The sequence below is a fragment of the Protopterus annectens genome, chromosome 6.part0 (assembly GCF_019279795.1).
Source record: "Protopterus annectens isolate FY-2018-M chromosome 6.part0, PAN1.0, whole genome shotgun sequence".
Taxonomy (NCBI): Eukaryota; Metazoa; Chordata; order Ceratodontiformes; family Protopteridae; genus Protopterus; species Protopterus annectens.
In genome coordinates this window covers 67,482,915-67,504,665 of record NC_056737.1, presented here as the reverse complement: position 1 = coordinate 67,504,665, position 21,751 = coordinate 67,482,915, and the positions used below count along the sequence as shown (strand labels likewise).

The 21,751-nt window shown below is 38.4% G+C and overlaps 1 protein-coding gene across 1 annotated transcript in view; it reads right to left on the bottom strand.

Annotated features, from left to right (window-relative positions):
- Positions 1 to 21,751, bottom strand: part of SIPA1L1 (signal induced proliferation associated 1 like 1) — a 2,148,853-nt gene that overhangs the window by 720,502 nt on the left and 1,406,600 nt on the right. The window contains exon 11 of the mRNA XM_044073855.1: positions 9,938 to 10,090. Within this exon, the coding sequence (XP_043929790.1) occupies positions 9,938 to 10,090 (153 nt within the window). The remainder of the gene's footprint in view (positions 1 to 9,937; positions 10,091 to 21,751) is intronic.

Here is a 21,751-nt window from a genome sequence, read left to right as displayed (position 1 = left end):
TTGTCTGATAGGGACATGCAGGTATGCCTCCTTGAGGTCTAGAGTTACCAGCCAAGACCCCTTGCCCAGCATGGGAAGGAGCTGCTGTAGAGTCAGCATTTTGAACTTTGGTACAATGAGATAGGTGTTCAGAGTGGACAAGTCGAGAATAGGCCTCCATTGTTTTTCTTTTCTTGGAACAAGGAATAGTCTGGAATAAAACCCTTGGCCTTGTTCTGAGAGAGGGACTTTTTCTATTGCTTTCATTTGCATTAAGCTGGAAACTTGTTTCAAAGCCTCTGCCCTTTGATTTGGTGGCAGGTCTGGCATGCCCTTTCTTTTTGGTAATGTGTGGAAATTAAACTTGTATCCCTTGTCTATTATTTGCAGTGTCCATTTGTCCCTTGTAATACTGTGCCAATTTTTTGAAAATAAAGAAAGCTTTCCGCCCAAAGGTGCTTCCAATTGAGCCCTGGTTGGCGGTGTCAAAGTAAAGTCATTGAACCTGTCCTTGTGCAGCAGTTGAGGGTCCTGCATTACCTCTCTGGTTGGGAGGATGCCATTGACGTCCTCTGTAGGGGCCTCTAGCATGCCCTCTACCTCTGGCATGCCTGTTGTTGCCTCTCTGAAATCTCTCTGTGTCTGGCAAGGACCAATTCTTGGAAGGCCAATTCCTGCTGAATCTTGGTGGTTGTACTTGGAGAAAATCTTTGACTGTTTGTACTGATTTTGCTTTTTCTTCAAATTTCTTTAGGACCTCCTGAGCCATGGAGCCAAATAACTTTTGTTTTTCCAGTGGAGCATCCAGCAGCTTTGCTTTAACATGATCTGGCAGAGATTGTTCCTTCAGCCAAGCATGCCTACGTATGACTGCGCCAGTCATAGCTGACCTACATGAAGCTTCCAATGCATCATAACCACATTGCAAGAAATGGTTGCTAACTTGTTGAGAGTTATGCACCAGATCCTGAAGGGACTTACAGTCTAGGGGGTCAGGTGAAGACAGTTTTTTATGCTATTCATCTAACAAATACTCTTGGTACTGTATCATATGAAATTGACAATTTAATGCCCTCATTGAAAGAGTAGCAGAAGTATACACTTTTTTTGCCCCATCTCTCTAAAGCTCTGGACTCCCTTTCTGAGGGGAGGGGATTTTTAGCAGTGGCCGATGCAACCCCTTTAGGGCCCTGGGAGATAGTTTCTGGATCTGCAGAGTGGTCCTTGTAAAGGTAAAGATGAGAGTCCGGGACCCTGTAGTACCTATCGGGTTTGGCAGGAGCCAGAGGAAGAGAATCAGGGGTTGTGCTAGAGTCAGAGTACACATCATCAATGACATTCAAAACAGGAGGAATAGCTAAAGGCCTATGCCGAGGCAAATGTAAAAAGGTCCTTAATCTTTTCCTGGAATCAGGGAATTCCTGGCCCTGCCATTGGAAATGCTCCCTCATGGTGTATAGTGTCTCCCCAAAGGAAAACTCTTCAGGAGGGGAGGCCGAGGGAATAGATTCCTCTGCATCAGAATCCTCGTAGGCCAAAAAAGCCTCCTTCTGGTGGTCCGAGGGAGTACAGCCATCAGAGGCCTCATCTGAGGAGAGGGGATCAGAGAGCTCAACCCTGGGCCTTTTGTCTGGTGGAGGTTGAGAGCCCCTGTCCGGATGGGGTTGAGCCCCTAATTAAGGAGATAAGATCCTCTGCTAAGCTTAGAATCTGTGAACCAGTAGAGGGTCCCTGGGGGATAACCTTGGGAGGCAAAGCTTTTGAAAGTTTAGCAGCTTTAGCCCTGGAGAATGCCTTAATGGACATGGAAGCAGGAGGCCTGGCTGCACCACGTGCTGGTGTGGATTTGTCTAAAGGAATGGTGTCGGAAGGTTCCAGTACACCAGTTTCTGTTGGCAATTCAATAACCGACTCGGCCGGGGCCTCCGGAACCGAGGTAGTCGGTTGAGCGGTTTCGGTAATAGGAGGTACCTAGGACTCTGTTTCAGCCGAGACCGAGACACTCACGGTAGGCCTGGCCGGGGTTTCAGCCGAAACCGTGGTCCGCGTGTGTCGGTCCTTGTCCTTCCGTTTCTTAACTAAATGAGAAGTCGGAGTCTCCGACGGCATCTTATACGAGTAACTAGCCCCAAAAAATTCCTCTGCAAACTCCGCCCGACGTCTAAGAGTGCGTCGGTTGAAGGAAGCACAGGCTGAACAGGCCGAGACGTCGTGGTCTGGGCCTAGGCAGGGGAGGCAGTAAGAGTGGAAATCCTTATGAGGTATTTGTTTCCCACAAGTCAAACAATTATTAACTTTATCGGACATCGGCTGAGGCAAGAAAGAGTCCCCAACGGGGTACTTAGCTTTTTTGAAGTCTTCGGTAGCTGAATTACAGGAGCTGGCCGACCGGCACTTGCGAACTGCTTCTGCTTTGGGCACCACGCGGCAAGAAAAGACTGATGCTTTTATACCCCAGGCGCTCTGACGTCGGGGAAAATGCAACATCAGCCGACGCCAGACCCAGACTTTGGAATCCGGCCGACCGAAGGGCTGCCCGAGGCAGGACAACCCATATGTGATAACTGCAGACGCATCCTTGAAGGACATCAGACTGGTATTCTAGTTCAAGAGAAAAAGCAGCTTTGGTTAACAAAATTGCTACATTCACTATCTTTCTTTCTTTCTTTCTTTATTTATATTTGTTGACCGGGAGTGTCCGACTGGACATAGGTCCATTTTCAGTAGAGGCCCGGGGAGAAAAACTCCACAGTTAAAATAAACAGACAGTAGTTACATTGGATTACATAGCGATTGACAATTTACATAGCAATTACAACATATTTACAGATGAAGAACATAGTACATCAGTAGACAACTAGAATCTTTACCTGTGAAGTACATAATAGACATTAACAAATGTAACAATAAGAAGTTCCTGCTGTATAATAAGTACTAGGCTTATGAGCATCTGAGCTTGTTATAATCGGGGTAGTTAGTGGAGTGGAAAGGAAGGTAGTGGTTGGATGGGATGGGTGATATTAGAGTGGGAGTTGCAAGGGCATAGCCAGCATGTTTTTAGGTGCGCTTTTAGTAAAGTTTTGAAGTGGGTGTACAATGGTATGGAGGTAATTGTGGGTGGGAGAGAGTTCCATAATTTCGCTATGGTGCAAGAGAATAGTGCTTCACCAGCAGAGTTATTGGCTTTAGTGATCTGCAAGTGATTTTTGTTGCTGATCTTAGTGGTATGGTGGTGCGATAGGGTTGGAGTAGATTCTGGAGGGAGAGGACATTTAGTGGATGGTTTACTAGTTTGTGGGCGAGAGAGCTGATACCATTGAAGGAGGTGAGGGAGTTCAAGCCAGCCCAGTTCAGCAAGTGAGAGACAGTGGTGACTACGGTAGGATGCCCCTGTGGCAAATTTGGCGATTTTGTTGTAGCAGGTCTCTAGCTTGTTTAGATCCCATTGCCTTAGGTTGATATATATTGGAGAGGCATAAAGTAGGGTGGAGATAAGGTGGGAATTTGCTTTTGAAATCTTTGCTGCTTTGGTGAGAAGTTGCTTATTTCTGTATAATGCTCCTAGTTTTTTGTGGACTCTTTTTATGGTCATAGACATGTGAATGTCAAATTTTAGTTTATTGTCTATTTCCACTCCTAGCAATTTGGTGTGTTCAGTAGGGTATATAGTGGTATGTCTTTTGCTGTGATGTTAAAGTGAGAGTTGTTTCGAGTATGTTTGGTGGGTTGGAAGATGAGTAGTTTAGTTTTGTTTGGGTTGAGTATTAATTGGGCATCAGATAACCGAGTTTCAACACAGGAAAAGGCTTCCTGTGTGACTTTTTGCAGTTTGGGTAGGGACTGGGCTGAGCAGATGATGGTTTAATCAGCGTATTGTACGAGTGTGCCATGTTTGGTGGCAGAGGCTAGATTATTGGTGAAAACAGAGAAGAGTAGGGGTCCAAGGATGGATCCTTGGGGAACCCCTATGGAGACAGGTAGTTGGGGAGATATGTCATTCTGCCATACAACGGATTGTTGGATGTCAGACAAGTAACTGATTGTGAGAAGGATAGGTTATTGAGGACAGAGATAAGTTGTTTGTGTGGGACCATGGCAAATGCTTTAGATAGGTCTAAGAAAGTAGCAGAGGAGAGATGGCCATTGTTTTTATGCTGAAGGATAGTGTTAGTAAAGGACAGTAAGGCAGTGGTGGTGCTATGGTTTGGTCAGAAACCATGCTGAGTATTGGAAAGGAGGTTGTTAGTAAGGAGGTAGTCTGAGACCTGAGTGTGTATGCATCTCTCTAGTATTTTGGAGAGTGGAGAGAGAATAGCTATGGGGCAGTAATTGGTTAGTTCTGTGGAGGGTCCGCCTTTGTGGAGGGAAATTATATGTGATACTTTCCACAATCTTGCAAAGTGAAAGACACAAATTTGTACAATATCAAGACATACAAGCAGAAAAGTACAGTTGTGTACCTACCATAAATGTAGATGTTCAAGTGTATTCACTGTTGCAGTCATTACACTTGGGTTATCCTGCTGGCAGGCTACCCGCAGTTGGCCTGAATTCCAAAGTCCTGGTCCGGCGTCGGTTGCTGTTGCCTCGTCCCTGACGTCAGTGCACCAGGGTATAAAAGATGCAGCCAACACCATTTTCTTCAGTCTTTCTTGCTGCGTGGTGCCCGAAGCAAAAGCAGTACGCAAGTGCCAATCGGCCGACTTCTGAGATTTTCGAAATTGAATTTCAGATCCTAAGACTTCAATAAAGCTAAGTACCCCGTTGGGGAAACTTTTTTCTTGCTCCAGATCGATGTCAGAAAAAGTTAACAATTGTATTTCTTGTGGGAAGCAAATACCTCATAAGGATTTTCTTTCTTATTGTATTCCTTGCCTAGGCCCTGACCACGACATTGCTAGTTGTCAGTTTTGTGCTAGATTTAACCAACGCACTATTAAGCGTCGGTACAATTTTGCTTTTCACTACTTTGGCCGAAGATTTAACTATATAATGCCGTCGGAAAAACAGAAAAATGTGCAAAAGCAATGTTTACAACCGGAAATAGGAAAGCTGCAGCACCATGAAATAAAAAAGAACAGTCTGGGGACAGGAATGTGATATAAATGGAGCTTGTGTAAGGGAGACTGTATAAATATTTGAGAAGAGATGAAGGGTTGGCTATAAAAAACATGAACAAATGAGAACGGGGCTTAGTAAGGAATACCTCAGAAGACTAAAGCGGATTGAAAACTGCTTTGACTTCTAGGAATAAGCCTAAGCTATAAATTAATGTGCTCCTCCTGTTCTAAATTATAGTGTTGGTGTGAGTGACAGGCCCCAAACATCACTGGAGAAGAAAACAAGATAAATGCTTCTTTCCTATCTTACATAAAAAACACAGCATGTGAAGATTACATATCCATCGCACTGAAGGAGGTATGGACCTACAAAAAACTGACATATATAGGTCTGCGATTAAAGGACTGTATACATATCTGCTAACCTCACCTGATCCAAACATAGTGAAAAACAGAGTAAAGCATGATGAAAAGTTGTCTAAGATGAAAGATGGCAGCTTTACTTAATTTAGCAAAAGTACTTTGGAAAGGAATGAGAACGGCAATCAAACCAAAAAAAGACGGGACTTAGCAGCACAAAGTGCCAAAAAACAAAGGAATGAATATAAAGCAAAGCGCAAGAAAAGGAAAGAAACGAGAACGGCAATCAAACCAAAAAAAGACAGGACTTAGCAGCACAAAGTGCCAAAAAACAAAGGAATGAATATAAAGCAAAGCGCAAGAAAAGGAAAGAAACGAGAACGGCAATCAAACCAAAAAAAGACAGGACTTAGCAGCACAAAGTGCCAAAAAAACAAAGGAATGAATATAAAGCAAAACACAAGAAAAGGAAAGAAACTTGAACGGCAATCAAACCAAAAAAAAGGCGGGACTTAGCAGCACAAAGTGCCAAAAAACAAAGGAATGAATATAAAGCAAAGCGCAAGAAAAGGAAAGAAAGGAGAATGGTTAGCAGCACAAAGTGCCAAAAAACAAAGGAATGAATATAAAGCAAAGCACAAGAAAAGGAAAGAAACGCGAACCGCAATCAAACCAAAAAAAGACGGGACTTAGCAGCACAAAGTGCCAAAAAACAAAGGAATGAATATAAAGCAAAGCACAAGAAAAGGAAAGAAACGAGAACGGCAATCAAACCAAAAAAAGACGGGACTTAGCAGCACAAAGTGCCAAAAAACAAAGTAATGAATATAAAGCAAAGCACAAGAAAAGGAAAGAAACGAGAACGGCAATCAAACCAAAAAAAGACGGGACTTAGCAGCACAAAGTGCCAAAAAACAAAGTAATGAATATAAAGCAAAGCACAAGAAAAGGAAAGAAACTGGGAAGCCCACAGGAACAATTATAAGATTTGATGCAGGAAAAGGAGAGGCGAAGTTTAATCAAAAGATGCAAGACTGATAATGGCAGCCAGAGTTAGTGGGCTACATTATGTACATGTTGGTTTACGAAGTCTATAAAAAAAGTGTGAGAAAATGAACTGGAAACAGTTGGACATCTCATTGTTGGTTGCATTACGCTCATGACTGAATGGTTTGTATACAGAAAGGCAAAATAATGCGTCAAGACTGTTGCAGTGGGCATTCTGCAAAAACTACAATATACAAGTAGCAGAGAGGAAACGGAAACATGAACGACAGAGCATTATCATTAATGATGAAGTTTGGATCACATGAATCACCCAATACCAACAGTCAAGAAAACATCTGTAAGAAAACTAGACACAGTAGTCAAAAAAAAAAAAAAAAGAAGATTAAAGTAGCACTAATCACTGGAATAGTGCTACACCCAGCAATTACAGTATTTCACCATGATTTGCAAACATAAACTACATCGAAGTAAAGAGACCGAGACAGTTCCAATAGTAGTAGGAGCAACTAGACCAATAAAACACAACTTTGAAGTACACCCAAATACGCTACCATTACATGGGGGTTACATGTAATGGTAATAAGTTACTATAACTCCAAATACGCTACCATTACATGGGGGTTACATGTAATGGTAATAAGTTACTATAACTCCAAATACGCTACCATTACATGGGGGTTACATGTAATGGTAATAAGTTACTATAACTCCAAATACGCTACCATTACATGGGGGTTACATGTAATGGTAATAAGTTACTATAACTCCATATGGACTGCAGAGGGAAGCAATGCTATGTACATTGCGGGTGCTGAAAAGAGCCCTCTTCAATTATGAATGACTGAAGTAATACTAATTTCATAACCTTTAACTGTACCCTGACTAAGGGATGGGGTCTATTCCTGTCCCATTATTAGAAATCAAAAAGTTTTGAGAGAAATCAAAAACTAGGATTACAGGGATGCAAATAACAATGCTTGGGATATGTGTGTGTTTTTTTTTGGGGGGGGGGATTCTGGTCATCACTGATATGATTAATAAAATATTACTTTTACTTCCATGCAGGCTGGACTTTTGTTCTTTCTGACAAAGGTCTTCCAGACAAAAAAAAAATCTCCATATTTCATCCCTGAAGGCCCTAACTTAATGAAGTATAGCAATGTAATTCTGGATTAATTCTGCTGAATTAACTTTCTTGGCAGAAAATTAAAATTCTGCTCATTCCACTTCATAAAGTCGAGTCATAAGGAAGCAATGCTACAAATACAATATCAATATTCATTATTTTAATTTACAAGCTACTATTAAGTAGTTAGTCTCAAAATCTTACAAATTTGGTAGCTGTCAAGTTTTTTTTAATCCATGCTCAACTTTCTTCAGTCTAAAAGGATATTATAGTTCCTATAATAAAATCCCTGGACTAGATCACGAAAAGTTTATTAGCACACTTAATAAGAAAAGGTCAGAAGATGACCACTACAGCAAAAGCATTATAAGCTTACACTGTATCATGTTTGGCAATTTTTAAAGTTTTTAAGGTCAGTACAAGTATAATGACCGCTTTGGTATGCATTCGAAACATTCAACAACTTGGAATGCCCACAGAGATACAGTAATAAAAGGATACAAGGGCTAAACAATATGTCCTACATGAATTGACTCAAAGCTTAGTCACTATACTTGGTATCCTACAGACTGCTAAGAGGTGACCTGTGTCTGGCATACAAGGCATCCTCCGACCCAATACTGAGCGATTTAATGCACATCAGCAAGTCAAATGGCATTACAAATACTCAGTCTACGGATTTAAACCTCTTCTGTGATATCAACAGAATGGTTGGACAGGTTTATCACATAAAGGATATCACTGCTCTGGAACAGAATTCCCATCCATTTAAAACAAAGCACATCCATGTTCATATTTAAGTGCAACTTGGATCTATGGATGGATTATAGAAAATTTACCTCAGGAATGCCGGTCACTCAAAAAACAAATGAGATATGTTAACTCAAGCAACAGATGGGAAACTGACTAGCTTAAAATGGCCAGCAATAGCAGCTAGCCTAGCTCTTACCTTTGAACCTATAACGCATTAATTTCTTTGGACAGTTTTTGCTTTCAGCTTTTGAGTCATGAACAAAATGCTGGCCAGTCAAGTCCCCCCATGAGTATAACTCTGAAAAATGAAAGCATTTTGCTTCTTCTGTGAAAAATATATCCTGAGATTTATAAACTCATCAACAGAAGGCATCTCTTTAAACCCCAGTCATTTAGAAAGACAGCTTAGAATAGAGCCCTCATGAATAATCAGGCACTTTGATGAAATTTACTAAGCCACAACACAGCTTACCTCAAATACTCTTCTCTAAGCTACCATTGCCCTAGGAACATAACATTATGATGACACTTACAGATCTGTACGTCAGATGACCAGGTAACTGTTTAACTTATACTATAAAAGAAAGAATGGATAAAACAGTACAATATCACAAACAAGTGTCTTAGCGCACAAAACATGCACAAGACAGTTAATCCACACTATGAATTGCACAGGGTTATTCTCAGTTACAGGTCTGTTTGACCTGGGGTTCAGACCTGCAGGTATCTTCTTTTGGAGCATGTGCACTTCTGATTGCGGGGGGGGGGGGGGGTTCAATTAGTGTAAGTGATTTGTGATTAGTATCCCAAGTTTAATGAAGTGCAACCCACCATATCATCTTATATTTTTCCAAAGTTGTTTTGCAGTTTTTTTTTTTTTATTTTATCATTTGTTGACCGGGAAAGTCTGACTAGGTTCCACAGAGCCTGTTTTCAGCGGAGGCCTGGGGAGAAATGCTCCAGATGCATGTCTTTGGAATGTGGGAGGAAACCGGAGTACCTGGAGGAAACCCATGCGAACATAGGGAGAACATGCAAACTCCACACAGAAGGCACCCCAGCTTAGAATAGAGCCCTCATGAATAATCAGGCACTTTGATGAAATTTACTAAGCCACAACACAGCTTACCTCAGGGAGAACATGCAAACTCCACACAGTTAAGTGATTTTTTTTAATTCAACCTCATCCTCTTCAAGATATGTACCCCATGCTTTTTGAAGCAGATTACAAAAGAATTTATTTAAAAATAATACCAAAAATAGTGAAACCTCCACTTCCCAGATGGTATTTAATCTGGTAATGCAATTTTGAGTATCTCACTTTTTACAGCACTTCTAAGAAAAACCAAGCCTCTAGCAGTGACTAATGCTACTTTCTGAAGTGAACTTAATCATGTTATTAGACAGTCCTCACACCATGTACCGGCATGCACTTTTAGAACATAATCTATTCCTCAAAAATCCACACAATCAGCTATCACTTCTGAGATGTTTGGTCCTCTAAACATGGTGCATATCAACTGAATGCTTGTTATGCATTACAGACCAACTTATAACAATCAACAGATTTTTTGTCTTAGTGACGGGACAGTTTGACAAATAACTTTGTTTTTAATTAAAACAGGATTTTAATGATTAGTTTGGAACCTACCCTTCAGGCATTGACTTCTGTCTCCTGTGTGTTCCACCACCAGAGCTAGTGTCACTGGAAGAGGAAAGGTTGCTGGGAGAATTTCGACATGGCTGAGGCCTTCCAACAGCAACTGATGACACAGAGACATAAGTATCCAAGCCAGGGGACAACCTATTAAGAGAAATAAGGATGCGGTACATTAGCTTGGTAAGACTTACTACATTATATTACATTTTCTTCACTATTAAAGAAGACTATAAGCATACACAGTCTATCCTTTAAACGTATTTAACATTCTACCTCGTCAACCCCTACCTTTCCAAATTATCATTTTTTCCATCTGTCCCATGCCCTCTTAAATGAATTAATCAGAACTTTCATCTGACAATAAAAATAAGCAAACCAAACTACTAGGTGTCATCATTAGAACAACATCTTACATTTGACTGCCACATTAATCACTTTATAACAAAAACAAACCACTGACTCAGTATATTATACCGATGCAAATATTATCTAACTCAATACGTTCAAACTCAAACAGGGCAATACGCTTACTCCCAGCACTACTCTACGCATCTGTAATACTGACTTCCCTACAACAAAACATAGCTACACAAAATGGAATGTAGCTACAACAAAATTTCCAATTTTTTTTTGCAAATGACTGTTAAGTCCATCACTACTTTGCTCTAAAACAACTAACCTGGCTTGAATTTCAACACATCCTACATCTGTCAATTAAAAACAATATTAAACATTGTGTAGATATAGTGGACAAACTAGACAAATGCCCTGCAGTCAACAATCTTATACAACTTAAAATTCACCTAGAAAACTGAGAACAAAACATCCGTTACCAATAACCCAAACAGATAGCAACTACAGAGTCTCCATTTCTAAACTATGAAACTCATTTCTCACTGACCTAATATTTCTCACATGAAACCTTTTATACAACACTTACACTTACCTCTCCAATACACCCAGTACCATTCCTGTTTAGCTTCAGTCCCCCCCACAATTCCTAGCAGACCATGTGATTTGTCTCTACTAGTATCCCTTATCTCCATCTTGATTATTCTTTCACCTTCTTTCTCCTCACTCACTCACAAATCGTACATTGAAATCTAACATAACTAAATTACCCTTTGCTAACACCTCCACCTTTACAAATTAAGTAATATCTATAAAGTTCTGTGTTACAAATATTTTATTTCTATATATGATGTGCCACTAAAAAGAACACTTTGATAAAGAAAACATACTATTCCTTTTATGTCTTGGATAACAATATGGTAAATTATGTTACTCACTTATAGGGGGTACAACTGCAAGTGGTTAAAACTTTCTCAGATGATATAAGAATGTCATTAGGTCTTGGTAAATGTGCAGAAGCAACCTTTAAAGTAAGAAAGCTGCAGCACCAAGAAAATATTACTCCGGGACAGGAATGAGATATATAAAGAAACTTGCAGGAAGGAATGCATACATTTTTTGGTAATTGATGAAGGATCAATAATAAGACATGAACAAATGCAATTAAAACTCAGTAAAGAAAAATTCAGAAGACAAAAACTAATACTGAAAACAGCCTTGACATCTCGGAATAAAGTTCAAGCTACAAACTAATTTGATGTTCCTATTCTAACTTACAGTTTTGGGGTGATTAAATGACCCTAAAAAGATACTGAATCAGTTGGACAGGAAAATAAGAAAAAATGCTTCACTCTTATCTAATTATGTGTAAAATTCAGTGTATAGCAAGATTACATGCTTCTAGCTCTGAAAGAGCTATGGGCTTTCTCAAAACTGAGTACATGTATGGATCTGCAGTCGTGGGACTGCATATATATCTGCTGACCTTATTAGATTGAAACATAGTGACAGTTTCAAAAACATGAAAAGAGGACATTCTAAGATGACCTCTCTGCTTAGTTTAGCAGAAGCACTCACGGTGGCAAGCAGGAGTGGAAACTAAACCAGAAGTAGACAAAAATCAGACAATAACCGAATGTGCCAAAAGAAAAAGCAAAAAATGTAAAGAGAAGGATCACATGAAAAGGGAAGACGTGCAAAAGGCATAAATATTGTAGCAAGTAAAAAGATCTCCGGGAACAACTTCGTGTTGATCAGGATTTGACAAAGAAATGGTTAAGGAGTGGTGAGTTGAAATCAAAGGATGAAAGGTTAATGATGGCAGCTCCAAAGTCCATTGAGCAGCTAGGTGAAAAAGAAAAATGTAAATTCTGTAAAAAAAAGGACTGGAAACAGTCACACATCTTGTTGCTGGCCGTGATACACTAACAGCACAGGGCCTGTACACTGAAAGGCACAACAATGTGGCAAGATTATTGCACTGGAGATTGTGCAAACACTACAATACAGAAATAGCTAAGAAGCACTGGAAATGTAAACCACAAAGCATTACAGAGAATGACTGTATCACATGGGATCACCCATTACCAACAGTAGTCAATGAATAAAAGACAAAAGTAGCACTGACCACCGAAATTGCTACACCTAGTGATTACATTTCCTTATACAGAGAGAAACACGAAGGCATAACACACTGAGATTTGCAGCAGAAAAGAGAGCAGTGTGGAATAAAGATACCCAGACAGTTTCAATAGTAGCAGAAGCAATGGGTCAAAAAAATCTACAGCTGTACTTAGACAGGCTACCAATACGTGTAACTCTGCATGTGTAAATCTGTCTGTCCCGGCACGTACATATGTGCGAGTTTGAGTGTGAGTGTGTGTGTGTGTGTGTGTGTGTGTGTGTGTGTGTGTGTGTGTGTGTGTGTTGGCATTAAATATTTTTATAACTTATATTTTGGATGTAAAATACTTCCAATTAAATATGCAACAGCGACTCTGAAACATTAAGCAGAGGGACTATTTTACATAAGAAAATAAAACATGTATAAACTAATAAAGTAAATATGAATCAATTCAACAGACAGTCCATTATCCAAGTGCAACAATGCCCTCCAGGGTAGGTGTTAATGGGAAAATAGGACCCTTATAGAGGTGTAAAGGTGCTCAGCCAAACACTCTCAGATTGACATTGACATTATTTTCCCAATAACACCCACCCCCTATCAGGCATTACTGATTGATTAATATTTGGCTTTGAATCTCCCCACTACATTGCAAGCAAGTTTTCATGGGTGGTGGCTCGTAAGGAAAATTCCAATACAACACACTGTAGTTTACTTTCATTCAGCAATAATTTAATACTTGCTGGGTCATTTAGGGGCAGCAAGCAGTTGGCACTTGTCATAATGTGGCAAAAAAGAGACTGCCATTTACGTCACTTGAAGAAGCTTGCAAGTCACTTCTTATAATCAAAGTTACACTATTTAGGGTTATTAGCTTGGGGTAGCACCCCAATCTGAATATAAATTATTTTGGAAACCAGCTCTAAATGCAAGTGGAAATGCAGTTCAGTGGGCAAAACACTGGTTACGCATTAGGGCATAACACATCGGGATGGATGGAGTACCTGTCTCTTTCAAAGAGGTTTAGCAGTTGTGGCTAATACAGCTCTGTAATATGGTCAACTTCTTTCAGACAATTCTCATATTTAAAAATGAGACAAAGGTTCTAGATAGCTAGAAATGCTGATGTTTAAAAATAAAGTAAAAAAAAATAATTCAACAAAAGATGCCAAGGTTTTCCAAGACTGTCTGAAAAAATGTATTCCCGATGCAGTAGAAATTCCCTTGTCTTCTTCATCTTCTTTCGGCTTTTCCCGGTTAGGGGTCGCCACAGCGGATCACCTGTCCGCTCATCATTGGCAGTGGAGTTTTACAGTGTCGAGTTGCCAGCCCGGTGCCCAACCTTCCACAGAAGGCACACACACACACACACTCATGCCTAGGGCCAATTTAGAGTGTCCAATCCACCTACAGCATGTCTTTGGGATGTGGGAGGAAACAGGAGGACATGCAGACTCCACACAGAAGGCACCCCAGCCAAGGATTGAACCGGAGAGCCTCTTGCTGTGAAGTGGCAATGTTAACTGCTGCACCACCGTGGCTGCCCAATGTCAATAAATGTAGGACCATGAAATATGGTAGTAAGGATATAAATTAGAATTACAAACTTTGTATTGCTTTTTTTTATCCTGTGTTGACCAAGTCAGTCACAACTAGGCTGGTGGTCTCTTTTCAGGGGAGACCAGAGTTGGTAGTAATACAACTACAGGAAATTTGGGCAGGACAAGGGGAAACTTCCCCTTCTCTTTTCAATAAGTGCCATGGGATCATTTACATCCACCTGATGCTACCACCAACTCAAATAAAAAAGTCAGATTATGCAAAATCATCTTTTTTTTCTTTACACTAAGAAAAGACCTCAGAGTGAGAAAAAAAATCAACCTCTAAAGAAGTAACCTGAAAAGGTACAATTTCTTTTGAAGAATGTTACAAGGATGGATAAACTATTCAGTAACTCATCAGGAACTCCTCTAACATTAAGTTTATTCCTGTTATTTAAAAGTGATTTCTGCCTGGTGTAGAAGGCAATGTCTGTTCTGGTTTTAAATTCTATGCCTGAACTGCATTACCTGTACAGCCAACATTAGATCAGGGACTCTGACAATAAAAATAAATATGAGTAACAGAAAAATGTCAATAGATGCATTATGCAATACCTTCCAAAATTATGGAATGCACTCTTCCTTGCCATTTGAAAACATCAGACATTAACTTCCTTTAGTAGCAGTCTTGACATATGTCATGGGAAATAAAAATACAACATGGGCTACAGGCAAGCAAGCTTCCTGAAGGCCATTAAGTCACAGGTTTGATAATCAACTCTATGAACTTCTGTGCAAAGCATGCAACTTAAAATAATGTTAACAAGGCAAAACAGTATCTGAATTAGTTCCACATAAATGAATTACTAAAAATAAGCTGACATTTAGTGTCTCCATCGCATACACTATACATACAACATCTTAACCAACTGTAAACATACCAAGATATAATGAATTTACTTTCAGATGAAGCTTACAGCACTTAGTTTTTTTTTAACTGTTAGCTACACCCTACTATACACCCATTCAGGTTTGTCAAAATGCAGGTGCTTGTTCTGTAGCACATGTGCCTATAATACCGACAAGTCCTTATAACTCACTAGCACATTGTCTGTAATACCTACACTCCTTATAACTCACTAGCGCACTGTCTGTAATATCTACAGTCCTTATAACTCACTAGTGCACTGTCTGTAATACCTACACTCCTTATAACTCCAAAAACCAAATGCATTAGGCACAGGAACTCCTCCAGACTGAACGCACCAAATTCCATAAGTTTATTTATAGAAAACTTCATAAAATTGGGAAATATAAAATTTAAAAATAATAAGCGTTCATTTTTTTACAGATAAAAAAACTTCATCAGATTAAACAGCTATTTGAAAACACAGCTCTTATACAGACCAATAAGTATTTGCCATTGGTAACATATGATTGCCAAGCCCCCCTTTTTCAAACTGTACATTTAAAGGGAATCCAATGATGTAAAATCTGAATGAATACTACTACTAAACTCTAGAGTAAAATTTGTGAATGAGTAAGATCAATAACACAGTACTGTACAAACATGGAGCCCACAACCAATACTTGCATTATATAATAGTAGATTTCAATTTTAAAATACAGTTGATGGACAATTGTTTATTTAGTCCTAGCCAGCTGTTAGCGTTGAATCATAATTACCAGTATAGTTCACATTTTTCTAACTTTGATGTCCATGGTCCTCTTCTTTCATCCAAAGATAGTTGCTCTATGATAAAGAAGTTAAATTTATGCCACGAGTTCCTCTGTATGTGTTCAAATGGAGCATTAGACTCCCTTCCCTTAAGAATATCATACAGGTGTTCGTAAATGCGATCTTTTAGTTTTCTTTCTCTCTTTCCAATATAGATCCCGGGGCATATAATGCACGCAGCACAGTACACAACTCTAGATGTATCACAATTAAAAAAAAATTGATTTTAATCAAATATTTATTTATAAAAACTTCATATTTTTTCAAAATATATGCACAGTAGGAACATCGGCCACATTTAGTCATGCCCTTTTTACCCTTATTATTAGTTTTACTTATATTTTAATGTTCAAGATGGACTTTTAAGTTCATCCTCCCTATAGATTACACAAGGACCAGTTCCAATATTTTCTTTAACTTTTCTATCATTTGCAAGGATCGGCCAGTTTTTCTCCAGACTATATTTAATTTTAAACTGTATGTGGAAAATATAGTAATAAATACACATTTAAAATTATTTTGTTGTTTACTTGTGCATGAGGGGGCAATTGTATAATTGTTCATGCTATTAGTACAATCAGTCGTAAAAGGTGTGTTCATAACATTATTTAAAATAGGAATAAAAATGTTTGTTTATTTTATTAATCACTTCGCACATAGCATTAGCAATAAAATCCCCTGGGTATCTCCTCTTAACAAACATAAATTTTAAATTAAACATTTGTCCCAAAAATCTTCATCCAAACTGACCATCCTTGCAGTGCATACAAATTGCCCATTCAAAACCGCTTTTTTTCTAAGATAGGGGTGTGCACTTGAAAAGTGTAGGAAGCTATGGCTTATGGTATATTTTAACAAGAAATCATTCATTAACAATATAATTTGTAAGCCACACATCTAGATCAGCTATATGTTCTGTATGTAAAATCTGTGCTCTGGTTGATGTAATACATCATCCAAAAATCGTGTATAAAATTTACAGTGGGGGAAGAATACCGAATTTTGAAAATATTTTTTCAACCACTGAACCATAACTATGTTGGCATACAAACCCCCACATGGAAACCGCAAAGCCACCCGCTGTTTTGTAGGCATAATTGTTTGTCAAAGGTTATGAAAATTGCACCCAATACAGTTTCAATTAGTTTGTTCACAGAGACTGATTTTTTTTTTCTTGTGGGATTCTTTTTTTCATGAAGGTATTCGAGGAACCAATCGAGACCTAATTCATGAGGAATCACTGTGTAAAAGTCCATCACATCAACTGTAATACATATACAAGAGTCTTTGAATGGAATAGTATTCATTTTTTGCAGGAATTCCCATGAATCCCGACAAACATGGTTCCTGTTGAACTAAAGATTTAAGTTTAGACTCCAAGAAATTAGTATAGGGATGTGAGATACTACCTTCAGCATCCACTACAGGGCACAATGGGGGTTGTGTGATATTTTTATGGATCTTAGAGACACCAAAGACAGAGAGGGCAGTTGGGCTGATTACATTAAGACAGCTGTATTCTTTTATACTAATTAGCTGTTCAATAAATAGATCTTGTAAGTTATTTCTAATTGTTCTATATGCTCAGTTAAGTTTGTTACAAGAAATAGGAGAATATGTATCATCCGCTAACAGGTGTTTCATTTTAAGTTTTGTTCATTGCCACAAAACCACCCCTTTTATCTGGTTTCATAAACTTCTGAATTGTTTTTAAGTTCTTGTAGTTTTAATTTCTCATTTTTCGTAAGGTTATTTAATTTGGTATGTCACAAAAGGAAATATTGCCAGCCTAGCTATCTGGAATTTTGTAAATAATTATATGTCATTTGTGAAAATTAATAGGATTTATATAAAAGTGTGACAGAGGGAGACACTGCCAGTACAGCTGTCTGGAATTTTGTAAATGGTTATGTGTCATTTGTGAATATCAACATGATTCATATGCTTGTGTTATAAATGTATTAGAACTCTATGTTATGTATATATCAAACTGCTGGTACAGAAGTGTGCATTAAAAGGATCTGTACAGTACTGAGCTTAAAGACGTATCCACAGTGTACCTACTGGAAAAGAACAGAAATGCATACAAACTATTGCAACTGTGTAAAAGTATATGTTTTAACAGTGGAAACTAGAACACAGAGGCTTAACTTGCAAAACTTCCAGAAAACAGTTGAAATTAAATTGTTTTATAGCTGTGCCATAAAAGATGGTTTTAGTGCAGCAAAGAGACAGGATGTCTAAAACAAGGGAGACGTCTGCATTGTTTTGTAAGTGTTCTATTGTTTTACGTCTTCCAGCAGCTGCAAAGATCTGAGGGATTTGTATTTTTCACAGGGAGATGTTAAATGCTGGCAGTTTCTAGCAACTGGGCTTTTCACCTGAGATAGTCAGATGACAAAAATGATGCCATCCTGTAAGCATCCCAGCAGCAATAATTGAGATATTAATTTAAGAACTCTTTGAGAGAGAGAGAGAGAGAGAGAGAGGGCATTTTGCATTTTGACCTGGCAGCATCCACTGGAAACATCCACCCACCACATCTGTCTTGCCTTGTTGTAACTAAGTCAAATAGGGGACAGTAATTTCTTTTAGATTCAGTAAGGAATATAGTAAAGATTAGCGTAGATGTTTTCTGCATTTATTTGAGAATGTCCTGCAATGTTGTTTTAAATATTTATTTATTTGACATCTGTTGACTACGATAGTCCAACTGGGACAGAGCCCTTTTTCAGCGGAGGCCTGGGGAGAAAAGCTCCATAGTAGAAATATGTATATAAATGAAAATACAAGTTACAATAACTTTAAAATACAAAAAAGTTAGCAAAAGAATAAAAGATAATCATACTGGTGGCATAGACATATGAAATTTTAAATTGTAAACATTCAGTATGTAGATTAGAAACAAATTATAGTTAAAAGGTAAATTTATTAGTAGAAGGTTAAGACATAGTAAAATTAAGTCTAAAGCAAAGAAGAGAAGAAAATAAGAAGAGAGTCAGGTAAATAAAGAGGTAGAAGAAATCAGGCAAGTTGGAGAAGGAAACAGAGCAAAGGAAGTAAAATGAAGGGTTAGGAAAGAGAGAGGAGTAAAGAGAGAGGAGAAGAGAAAGAGTAAAGGTCTAGATTCAGGTGGGGTGGTTACAGTGACAAATCCAAGTTCCATTTAATGGTGGTTGATTAGCTATATAGGTTCTGTCCAACATATTTTTTAGGTTTATGAATCTGTAACAAACACTGAAAAGAGCTCCTTAGTGGTCAAGGAGGGATATAAAATTAAATTATTGAGGAGAAGTTAGGGCAAGAAGAAGGTTTATTGATGATGGATGACAAGTAACTGAATAGCTTTCATTTGGTTAGGTAACTCTAGCCAATTAAGTAACCAGAAGGCATGGCAGTGATGTGATTTGGATGGTAGATTAGCAGCAAATCTAGCCAATTTGTTATAGTAGTTTCAAGTTTAGTGAGAAGCGAAGACTGAAGATTTGTAAATATTAATAATTATACACAAATAATAAATTAAATTAATAAATAAATCATAAATATTTTGTGTGATTTTGAACTCTGATGTGACTGTGAAGACATATTTAGTACTGTCTTGGTCTTTTATTACTTATTATTAAATATATTTAAACTTATCTTTGTGGCTGACATTTGTGAGACATAGTTAAGCTCTGAGAGTGCTTGCATATTTATTTGGTACCCTTGTGCAGGCCACTCCTAATAGTCTTGCTCTTGGTCAGACTACCATTTGGATTAATAGTAACATTACACAGTAGGATTGGACACCCTTTGTTAAGGGCCTTAAAGTAGATGATAAGGGGTTCTGGTGACAGTGATAACTAGCTAATAGTCTGGGCAGAAGGGGGCATAGCTAGTAAACCTGTGCCAGCCTTTCCCAGGTGTGTGTGTGTGTGTGTGTGTGTGTGTGTGTGTGTGTGTGTGTGTGTGTGTGTGTGTGTGTATGTGTGTAATACAAATCTCCAAGAGTGTGTGTGTCAGCTACTTGGGCAGGAAGATGAAGCACTGGTTGGACAGAGACAGTGTTGGAGGTGGTTGGACAGAGAGTGTTGGAGGACTTGGCATGGAACTGTGGCTAAGGACTCAGCTCTATAGCCGTGCCAGTGGGAAGTCTTACTGGGGATCTGGAGAAAGAGGAAGAAACCAGCCCCAGACTGACTGTGGTCTCTGTGTGCTCTTAAGGGAAACTGCACTTTACTGTGTGTGTACTTGTCATCTTCCCAGTGTGTACATTCACCACTGTTGCCACTGGTGAGGACTGAGGCTCCTTGATTACTGGGCCAGTGTTGGGGCATCACATGGGTATATGTAAGCTTGTTCTTCAATGCACACCTAATGTCCATCTCACACATCTTTTCATACATTTGGATGTTGGGATGTAACGAAGGATTAAACATACTAGATAACCTCAATGTGTCCAAACGTTAGTGTTCTGAAACATTAAAATTCAGCTTCCTTACAAATAATTTTAAATCCTTTAAAGCATAAGCTATATCAATATGTTTACTAGGGACAAAGGTTAACCCTCTACAAAACAATTCAGTGCTATCAGTCTCAATAATGTATGATCAATAATTATACACATTAACATCACCTGCATAATTTTTTATTATATGAAAAGGCAGTAGGATATAATCAGTACGTCTCTAATGGGTCATTAATTGTTTGTCATCTATTCATGTCATTCAGACATACAGTAATATCAATTAATTGTAAAGGGTTTAAACCCAATTTGAGTTCCTCTGTGCATGGTACTGTATGTTCATTCATCCCCTCTGGTTGTACTGTCTGCCACTCTGGAATCGGGATGCGCATGTCTGTCCACTGCACCTCAGAAATCCTCCCCTCTGTGGTGATTCCACGCAGTGATATGGCTTTGATGATTCTGCACGGTCTAGTTGTTTTGTTTTGTTTTGAGTCTTTCTCATCAACTCAATTCTAGGAATTCCTCCAGATCTAAAAAATGGTTATTCTCAACATGATCTTTTTGTAACCTCTCATCATTAATAAAATGTTCTAGATCTGGTTGTTGAAAACTGGAAAATCGACCTGGGTATTTGGAACCCCAGGCCTGGGAAGTTGGGAGGGGGTGGGATATGCTATATTATTTGCATATCCTCTCATCTCATTCAAGTTTTTTAATTTTTCGACTGTGAATCAATTGTACCTGTTCATTGATGCTCTTGAATATATGAGCATGTTCATATTTATACAAGTCATACTCAAGATCGTGTGTGATTAAATTATCCAGAATATGAATTTCATTAATCATCTCATCTATCAGTACAGTATCAGGTTTTATCAACATGTCAATACATTCAGAGCCATGCCTGTCAAACAAGGACAGCAAACCTTTGTATAACGGGGAATCTGGATTTAATCCAGTAGGGAAATTTCACATCTGTAGCCCTATAGGTACAATTTTAGCTTTTAAACATTCAGCAAAATATGCATTTTCAAGTTGTAATTTCTTAATTTTCAGAAGTTTATAGTCATATTCATTGAGCTTATTAATAATTATAGTACCTATTTTAGTTGTTAGACTTTCCGCTAGGCTAGGGTGAGCATGAATCCAGTCATTTAAAACCAGGGGTTTGAATGCAGTATTCTGAAGATTTTGTACAGTACTGTGTCACTGGTCTTACTCATTCACAAATTGTACTCCAGAGTTTAATAGTATTATTTATTCAGATTGTACATCATTGGATTTAAATGTGACCTTTAAATGTAAGGTTTGAAAAAAAGGGAGCTTGCAATCACATGTTACCAATGGTGAATATACTGACTGGTCTATATAAGAGTGGTGTTCTCAAACAGCTGTTTAATCTGATGAAGTTTTTTATCTGTAAAAAATGAAAGTGCTTATTTATTGTTTTGAAGTTTTATATTTCATGATTTTATGAACTTTGTACATCAATAAACCTACAGAATTTGGTACAGTCAGTCTGCAGGAGTTCCTGTGCTTAATACATTTGGCTTTCTGAGTTTGTATTTTTTGGATTTACTCCTTATAACTCACGAGTGCACTG